Source organism: Hyperolius riggenbachi, chromosome 9 (genome assembly GCF_040937935.1).
Source record: "Hyperolius riggenbachi isolate aHypRig1 chromosome 9, aHypRig1.pri, whole genome shotgun sequence".
NCBI lineage: Eukaryota > Metazoa > Chordata > Amphibia > Anura > Hyperoliidae > Hyperolius > Hyperolius riggenbachi.
Window position 1 is genome coordinate 266,462,343 of NC_090654.1, and position 9,810 is coordinate 266,472,152.

General features: G+C 47.7%; 1 protein-coding gene across 1 annotated transcript; it reads left to right on the top strand.

Moving 5' to 3' along the window:
- The first annotated feature begins 7,977 nt into the window (after positions 1-7,977).
- Positions 7,978-9,525, top strand: LOC137533619 (E3 ubiquitin-protein ligase TRIM39-like). The gene has a single exon (XM_068254963.1). It carries the CDS (start codon positions 7,978-7,980, stop codon positions 9,523-9,525), a length of 1,548 nt encoding a protein of 515 aa, XP_068111064.1.
- The last annotated feature ends 285 nt before the right edge of the window (positions 9,526-9,810 follow it).

Sequence of the window (9,810 nt, forward strand, 5' to 3'; positions counted from 1 at the left end):
AGGACAGTCTGGTCATCACTTTGACAAGCTGATGATTGCTGGAGCTGTGGTGGACCTCTTCTCCACCGGTGGGCAGCAGAAACGATGATACAGATGATGAAGAGTTTCTAGCCTGCCGAGGATTAGGTGATGGTGTTGTCTTCCTCAGCTCTGGGCAAGCAGTCTTCATATGTCCTGATTTGCCGCAGTGGCGGTGACACCAGCGGTCATCAGGTGCCTGTGGCTTGGGAGAAGCAGTGGCAGTTGTCGTCAACTGTGAGCCACAGGCGCAGGAGGAGAAATTGGTGTAGGTGTCCCTCCTTTTCAGCCAGGGGCGTAACTAGAAATCCCTGGGACCCCCTGCAAAACTTTGGATAAGGCCCCCCTGCTGTCATTGCTGGAGGGGGGAGCACTGGTGGTAGCCCGAGGAGAGGGAGGGGAGAAGTCGGGCCCCACTCCCCGCTGCTGTTTGTGCCTGCTGCTCCCCCTTCCTGCACAACAAGCCCTCCTTCCCCTAAAAATGGCCCTGAAGTGCCCAGAGCCAAGAGCCCTCCTCAGGCTTCTCCCCCGAAGGGCCCCCCTGCGGCTGCACACCTTGCAGGGGTATTGTTACGCCCCTGTTTCCAGCCTTGGGAGGGAGTTCTACGGCTGTCAGTAGGCACCCGAGTAGCAGCAAAGGTGCCTGGAAGCTCAGAGCCACCTTTCATTGACTCAGGCTTTGGCTCCAACACTAACTGTTCAAACTGTCAAACATCTACAGGACAAATGCATAGGAGCTAGTCTTGTACCATAAGGTCCTCAAGCAGGGCCATTTCTGGCCTTTTCGTCAAAAAGCATACAACCAATATATACACACACACAAACACGGTTAAAGCCCCTCACACTTAACCACTTGAGGACCGCCCCCAGCCGATGGGCGGCGGCAAAGTCCGGGCCCAAACGACCGCAATACGCCCATCGGCGGGGGCGGCTGCGTGGGTGGCTATGCGGCGATCGCGTCATTCGTGACGCGATCAGCCGCCGGGGACTGGCTCCGCCCACCGCTCGTAGTAACCCGCCGGCCGTTCGGAAGCGCCGGCAGGTTACTAGCACCCGGATCGCCGCATGGAAATAGTATAATAGGCTTTGTAATGTATACAAAGCCTATTATACTGGCTGCCTCCTGCCCTGGTGGTCCCAGTGTCCGAGGGACCACCAGGGCAGGCTGCAGTCACCCTAGTCTGCACCCAAGCACACTGATTTCCCCCCCCCTGCCCCCTGATCGCCCACAGCACCCCTCAGACCCCCCCCTGCCCACCCCCCAGACCACTGTTTGCACCCAGTCACCCCCCTAATCACCCATCAATCACTCCCTGTCACTATCTGTCAACGCTATTTTTTTTTTATCCCCCCCCCTGCCCACTGCCCCCTCCTGATCACCCCCCCCCACCCCTCAGATTCTCCCCAGACCCCCCCCCAGACCCCTCCCCCCGTGTACTGTATGCATCTATCCCCCCTGATCACCTGTCAATCACCTGTCAATCACCCGTCAATCACCAGTCAATCACCCCCTGTCTCTGCTACCCATCAATCAGCCCCTAACCTGCCCCTTGCGGGCAATCTGATCACCCACCCACACCAATAGATCGCCCGCAGATCCGACATCAGATCACCTCCCAAATCCATTGTTTACATCTATTCTCTCCTCTAAACACCCACTAATTACCCATCAATCACCTATCAATCACCCCCTATCACCACCTGTCACTGTTACCCATCAGATTAGACCCTAATCTACCCCTTGCGGGCACCCAATCACCCGCCCACACGCTCAGATTGCCCTCAGACCCCCCTTTATCAATTCGCCAGTGCAATATTTACATCTGTTATTCCCTGTAATAACCCACTGATCACCTGTCAATCACCTATCAATCACCCCCTGTCACTGCCACCCATCAATCACCCCCTGTCACTGCCACCCATCAATCAGCCCCTAACCTGCCCCTTGCGGGCAATCTGATCACCCACCCACACCAATAGATCGCCCGCAGATCCGACATCAGATCACCTCCCAAATCCATTGTTTACATCTATTCTCTCCTCTAAACACCCACTAATTACCCATCAATCACCTATCAATCACCACCTGTCACTGTTACCCATCAGATTAGACCCTAATCTACCCCTTGCGGGCACCCAATCACCCGCCCACACGCTCAGATTGCCCTCAGACCCCCCTTTATCAATTCGCCAGTGCAATATTTACATCTGTTATTCCCTGTAATAACCCACTGATCTCCTGTCAATCACCCATCAATCACCCCCTGTCACTGCCACCCATCAATCACCCCCTGTCACTGCCACCCATCAATCAGCCCCTAACCTGCCCCTTGCGGGCAATCTGATCACCCACCCACACCAATAGATCGCCCGCAGATCCGACATCAGATCACCTCCCAAATCCATTGTTTACATCTATTCTCTCCTCTAAACACCCACTAATTACCCATCAATCACCTATCAATCACCACCTGTCACTGTTACCCATCAGATTAGACCCTAATCTACCCCTTGCGGGCACCCAATCACCCGCCCACACGCTCAGATTGCCCTCAGACCCCCCTTTATCAATTCGCCAGTGCAATATTTACATCTGTTATTCCCTGTAATAACCCACTGATCTCCTGTCAATCACCTATCAATCACCCCCTGTCACTGCCACCCATCAATCACCCCCTGTCACTGCCACCCATCAATCAGCCCCTAACCTGCCCCTTGCGGGCAATCTGATCACCCACCCACACCAATAGATCGCCCGCAGATCCGACATCAGATCACCTCCCAAATCCATTGTTTACATCTATTCTCTCCTCTAAACACCCACTAATTACCCATCAATCACCTATCAATTACCCCCTATCACCACCTGTCACTGTTACCCATCAGATTAGACCCTAATCTACCCCTTGCGGGCACCCAATCACCCGCCCACACGCTCAGATTGCCCTCAGACCCCCCTTTATCAATTCGCCAGTGCGATATTTACATCTGTTATTCCCTGTAATAACCCACTGATCACCTGTCAATCACCTATCAATCACCCCCTGTCACTGCCACCCATCAATCACCCCCTGTCACTGCCACCCATCAATCAGCCCCTAACCTGCCCCTTGCGGGCAATCTGATCACCCACCCACACCAATAGATCGCCCGCAGATCCGACATCAGATCACCTCCCAAGTGCAGTGTTTACATCTCTTCTCTCCTCTAAACACCCACTAATTACCCATCAATCACCCCCTATCACCACCTGTCACGGTTACCCATCAGATTAGACCCTAATCTGCCCCTTGCGGGCACCCAATCACCCGCCCACACCTCAGAACGTCCTCAGACCCCAGCCCTGATCACCTCGCTAGTGCATTGCTTGCATCTATTTCCCCCCTCTAATCACACCTTGAGACATCTATCAATCACCTCCTGTCACCCCCTAGCACACCTACCCATCAGATCAGGCCCTAATTTGCCCCGTGTGGGCTCCTGATCACTCGGCCAAACCCTCAGGTCCCCCTCAGACCCCCTTCCGATCACCTCCCCAGTGCATTGATTGCATCTATTTTCCCCTCTAACCGCCCCCTGAGACACCCATCAATCACCTCCTGTCACCCCCTAGCACTCCTATCCATCAGATCAGGCCCAAAACATCCTGTCATCTAAGAGGCCACCCTGCTTATGACCGGTTCCACAAAATTTGCCCCCTCATAGACCACCTGTCATCAAAATTTGCAGATGCTTATACCCCTGATCAGTCATTTTGAGAAATTTGGTTTCCAGACTACTCACAGTTTTGGGCCCGTAAAATGCCAGGGCAGTATAGGAACCCCACAAGTGACCCCATTTTAGAAAGAAGACACCCCAAGGTATTCTGTTAGGTGTATGATGAGTTCATAGAAGATTTTATTTTTTGTCACAAGTTAGCGAAAATTGATATGTATTGTTTTTTTTTTCACAAAATGTCATTTTCCGCTAACTTGTGACAAAAAAAAAATCTTCTATGAACTCACCATACTCCTAACAGAATACCTTGGGGTGTCTTCTTTCTAAAATGGGGTCACTTGTGGGGTTCCTATACTGCCCTGGCCTTTAAGGGGCCCTAAACCGTGAGCAGTAGTCTAGAATCCAAAGGCCTCAAAATGACCTGTGAATAGGACGTTAGGCCCCTTAGCGCACCTAGGTTGCAAAAAAGTGTCACACATGTGGTATCGCCGTACTCAGAAGAAGTAGTATATTGTGTTTTGGGGTGTATTTTTACACCTACCCATGCTGGGTGGGAGAAATCTCTCTGTAAAAGGACAATTGTGTGTAAAAAAAAATCAAACAATTGTCATTTACAGAGATATTTCTCCCACCCAGCATGGGTATGTGTAAAAATACACCCCAAAACACATTATACTACTTCTCCTGAGTACGGCGGTACCACATGTGTGGCACTTTTTTGCACCCTAAGTGCGCTAAGAGGCCCAAAGTCCAATGAGTACCTTTAGGATTTCACAGGTCATTTTGCGACATTTGGTTTCAAGACTACTCCTCACGGTTTAGGGCCCCTAAAATGCCAGGGCAGTATAGGAACCCCACAAATGACCCCATTTTAGAAAGAAGACACCCCAAGGTATTCCGTTAGGAGTATGGTGAGTTCATAGAAGATTTTATTTTTTGTCATAAGTTAGCGGAAAATGACACTTTGTGAAAAAAAACAATTAAAATCAATTTCCGCTAACTTGTGACAAAAAAAAAATAATCTTCTATGAACTCACCATCCTCCTAACGGAATACCTTGGGGTGTCTTCTTTCTAAAATGGGGTAATTTGTGGGGTTCCTATACTGTCCTGGCATTTTAGGGGCCCTAAACCGCGAGGAGTAGTCTTGAAACGAAATTTCTCAAAATGACCTGTGAAATCCTAAAGGTACTCATTGAACTTTGGGCCCCTTAGCGCAGTTAGGGTGCAAAAAAGTGCCACACATGTGGTATCGCCGTACTCAGGAGAAGTAGTATAATGTGTTTTGGGGTGTATTTTTCCACATACCCATGCTGAGTGGCAGAAATATCTCTATAAATAGACAATTGTGTGTAAAAAAAATAAAACAATTGTCATTTATGGAGATATTTCTCCCACCCAGCATGGGTATGTGTAAAAATACACCCCAAAACACATTATACTACTTCTCCTGAGTACGGCAATACCACATGTGTGGCACTTTTTTGCAGCCTAACTGCGCTAAGGGGCCAAAAGTCCAATGAGCATCTTTAGGCTTTACAGGGGTGCTTACAATTAGGCACCCCCCAAAATGCCAGGACAGTGAACACACCCCACAAATGACCCCATTTTGGAAAGTAGACACTTCAAGGTATTCAGAGAGGAGCATAGTGAGTCCGTGGCAGATTTCATTTTTTTTTGTTGCAAGTTAGAAGAAATGGAAACTTTTTTTTTTCTTTTTTTTGTCAGAAAGTGTCAATTTCCGCTAACTTGTGACAAAAAATAAAATCTTCTATGAACTCACCATGCCTCTCACTGAATACTTTGGGATGTCTTCTTTCCAAAATGGGGTCATTTGGGGGTATTTGTACTATCCTGGAATTTTAGCCCCTCATGAAACCTGACAGGTGCGCAGAAAAGTCAGAGATGCTTGAAAATGGGAAAATTCACTTTTGGCACCATAGTTTGTAAACGCTATAACTTTTACCCAAACCAATAAATATACACTGAATGGGTTTTTTTTTATCAAAAACATGTTTGTCCACATTTTTCGCGCTGCATGTATACAGAAATTTTACTTTATTTGAAAAATGTCAGCACAGAAAGTTAAAAAAATCATTTTTTTGCCAAAATTCATGTCTTTTTTGATGAATATAATAAAAAGTAAAACTCGCAGGAGCAATCAAATAGCATCAAAAGAAAGCTGTATTAGTGACAAGAAAAGGAGGTAAAATTCATTTAGGTGGTAGTATGACCGAGCATTAAACCATGAAAGCTGCAGTGGTCTGAATGGAGAAAAAGGCTCTGGTCCTTAAGGGGCGAAAAGACTGTGGTCCTGAAGTGGTTAAAGGACCACTGTCGCAACAAACAAAAATACACGTAAACACATACAAATAAGAAGTATGTTTCTCACAGAGTAAAATGAACTATAAGGGCCCGTTTCCACTAGTGCGGTGCGAATCGCTGGGATTCCACCGCTGACAAAATCGCATGCGGATGCGATTCCGCATGCGATTTTTGCCGCGATTTCGCATGCGATTTCGCATAGGCAGGCTATCAGCGATTTTAACCATGTCACTGCCTGGCTCAATGTACATTAGTTTTAGTGCGAATTCGCACGCGAAATCGCGGCAAAAAACGCATGTGCGATTTCCCCTATTAAATACATTGCCTGCGAATCGCCTGCATTCCACATGCAGGCGAATTCTGCAGGCCCTACCGTGCAGAAAAATCCTGCACAGAAAAATGCACCAAAAAACTGACAAGTGGAAACAGTCTCATCCACTTGTATTGGTTATGCGAATCCGCATGCAGACAACGCATGCGGATTCGCTCTAGTGGAAACGGGCCCTAAATTACTTTTCTCCTATGTTGTTGCCACTTACAGTAGGTTGTAGAAATCTGACAGAACTGACAGGTTTTGGACTAGTCCATATCTTTATGGGGGATTCTAAGCATGGCCTATTTTTTATAAAGACCCTCCCTGTAAAGGATTTATACAAAGATGCTGGCCAGCCTTTTTTGGCAGTTGGACAGAGCAACTGCCATTCACTAAGTGCTTTTGAAAATAAAGAAAACACTGAGATCCCCTTCTGGGGAGGTGGGCTATTCCAAAACCTGCCAATTTTGTCAGATTTCTACTACCTACTGTAAGTGACAGCAACATAGGAGAAAATTAATTTATGGCTCATTTTACTCTGGAATAAACGTATTTCTTATTTGTGTGTGTTTACATGTATTTTAAATTCAACGATAGTCACTAGAGTGGTCCTTTAAAATGTAGATAATATGTTCCCAGAAGGTCAGACAAAATTTTCCCCACATGGGCTCCCCCCTTGTTGCACCTCTCTGCTCTGCTCCTTGTTTGTGGCTCCAAATGGAGGTAGTCGAACAGAAGCCAAAATAGCGGTGAATTATCTGACCGCTCCTGACTGACAGCACTGCTGCCCGGCTGGGCATAACAGCCGCTACAGGGAGCGCTGTGGCCATACATACTTCAGAAGCAGCACAGAATGCTCCCTGTAAGGTGCTATGCACACCCGGGAAGCAGCGCTGACATCGGGGAGTGGACAGTGCAGATCACGGCATGTGGCACAGAGTGAAAGGAGGCAGGAGAAGGATTGCACGGCAGTGCTAACAGCAGTAGAGAGCTCAGGAGAGCGGTCTCCTGTCTGTACTGACCTGGGATCTGGGCGCCAGGGTTGTGGGGGCGGGGCACACTTAGCTAGCTGCCTCTCTCCGTTCATTAGCTGAAGAAAACCACCAGCTGGAAAATGAAGGCTGTTGACTGAAAGGAGAGAGGGAGGAGGAAGCGGCGCCATGATGCTTCTGCTGCGGTCATTCAGGACTCTCCTAACCGCAGTCACGGTGTGCGCCGTGCATGCGCACAAGAGAATGTGCCATTTAACAAGCACCCAAATTTGCCCGCTGCGCTCCAATTAGCTGTTCCGTAGACATAAGGTTGATTTAAAGTGGAACCCCTAGCCCTCAGACCCTGTTTTCAATTGCATTACTGAGATGCACACCGCCGCTTGTTCTGATGCGAGTACGCATCCCAGTCCTTCTAGCCGTGTCATCTATCGGTCTACTCTATAGACAACCAACAGCGTCACAAATGTACATTGCTGTCTTGTTTGTTTCTGTCTTATTCATTTAGAGGAAGGTTGCCTCAGGAGTTTAGCTCAGCCTCGCCCTGTAACATGACATAACTAACACATGATTCCAAGCATCTTTCACTTTCGCTTCCCTTCTTCTGCTGCCAGCAATGGCGTCTGCTGTTCTGAGTATGGAGTCAAAGTGTCCTCTCTGTCTGGAGATTCATGAAGATCCTGTGAGCCTGAGATGTGGTCACAACTTCTGCCGGGTCTGTATTGATCGAGTGCTGGACTCACAGGAGGGATCTGCAGGTTATTCCTGTCCTGAATGTAGAGAGAAGTACAAGGAGCGGCCTGGACTACTCAGGAACGTTGCTCTGAGGAACGTCGAAGAGTATTTCCTGTCTTCTCAGCCAGATCAGGAGGAGGTAGGAGTTCACTGTACTTACTGTGTGGACTCTCCTGTTCCTGCTGTTATGTCCTGTTTGCACTGTGACGCTTCTCTGTGTGATAAACACCTGAGATTCCACAGCAGGGCACCACAACACATTTTATGTGCCCCCACCACCTCCCCAGAGAACAGGAAATGCTCTATCCATAAGAAGATCCTGGAGTATTACGGTACTGAAGAAGCTGCCTGTGTCAATGTGTCCTACACTTTGCCTGGAGAACATCAAGGACACCAGGTGGAGACACTACAGGAGGCCACTGAGAAGAAGAAGCAGAATCTGAGAAATCATCTGCAGAAAATAATGTCAGAGACAGAGAAAAGAGTCCAAAGTCTGGAGAAACGCAAGAGACAAGCACAAGAAAAAGCAGATGGTGAAATAGAGAGAGTCACTGTCCTGTTTAGAGACCTCAGGAGACGGCTGGAGGAACTGGAGAAGAAAGTCCTGAGTGATATCATGAGGCGGGTACAATGCTATAATGATGTCATCAGACACCTGGAGATAAAGAAGGTAGAGCTGTCCGGGAAGATGCATCACATTGAGGAGCTGTGTAACACGACAGATCCACTGACTGCCTTACAGGAATCAGATACAGGTGACTTGTGTGACACAAAGGACAGACATGATAAGCAGTTCCATGATGGAGGGGATCTGGACTTGGCCGGCATCTCACACACGTTACACGTAGGACTATCTGATATCATGTCCGGGGTAACTGGGGGGATCTATATAAAGCCTGCAGACATATTACTAGATGTAAGAACAGCTGGCAATGGGCTGCATATATCAGATGACAGGAAAACTGTGTGTGAGTCAGATGTATGGCAGAATCATTCAGGAACACTTGAGAGATTTCAGTATATTCCTCAGGTGTTGAGCAGCCAGAGATTCTCCTCAGGGCGACATTACTGGGAAGTGGATGTTGGGGGATCAGATAGATGGATAGTCGGGATGTGTTACCCCAGTATAGCCAGGAGAGGAGGTAGGTCACTGATTGGGGATAATAACAGGTCCTGGAGCTTGTGCAGGATGAGCAATCAGTACTCAGTGATACATGACAGTAAAGTGATCCGGTTACCTGACGAGATTCCCACTGATAGACTCCGGATATATCTGGATTGTGAGGTCGGTTGGATCTCCTTTTATGCCCTGTGTGACCAGATCAGACACCTCCACACTTTCACTGCAACCTTCACTGAGCCCCTCCATGCTGTGTTATGTGTATGGGGAGGCTGTATAAAGATATCTGGGGCGAATCAGGGGAGGTGAGAAATCCGCGCACATTTAGAAAGGGCATCAAGAAAAAAGGGCGCCCGGTGTAAACTTCAATCTGAAATATCGTTTATAAAAAAATTATATTTCAATATTGTTTACTATAGTGTTTTACAAATTCAAATCATTAAATAATGTATATGAAATGTATTGGCAAAACGCTATTCTCTGTAATTATAGACAGAAACTTGCAATAACGTTTGTATATTCACAATGATGATTATAATTATTATGATTTAAAACTGATTTCACATAAACGATGCTTAAGTACTGTTTGTTATT

Excerpts from the sequence above, each read along its gene's own strand:
- LOC137533619 (XM_068254963.1), top strand. The coding sequence starts at position 7,978 with ATGGCGTCTGCTGTTCTGAGTATGGAGTCAAAGTGTCCTCTCTGTCTG.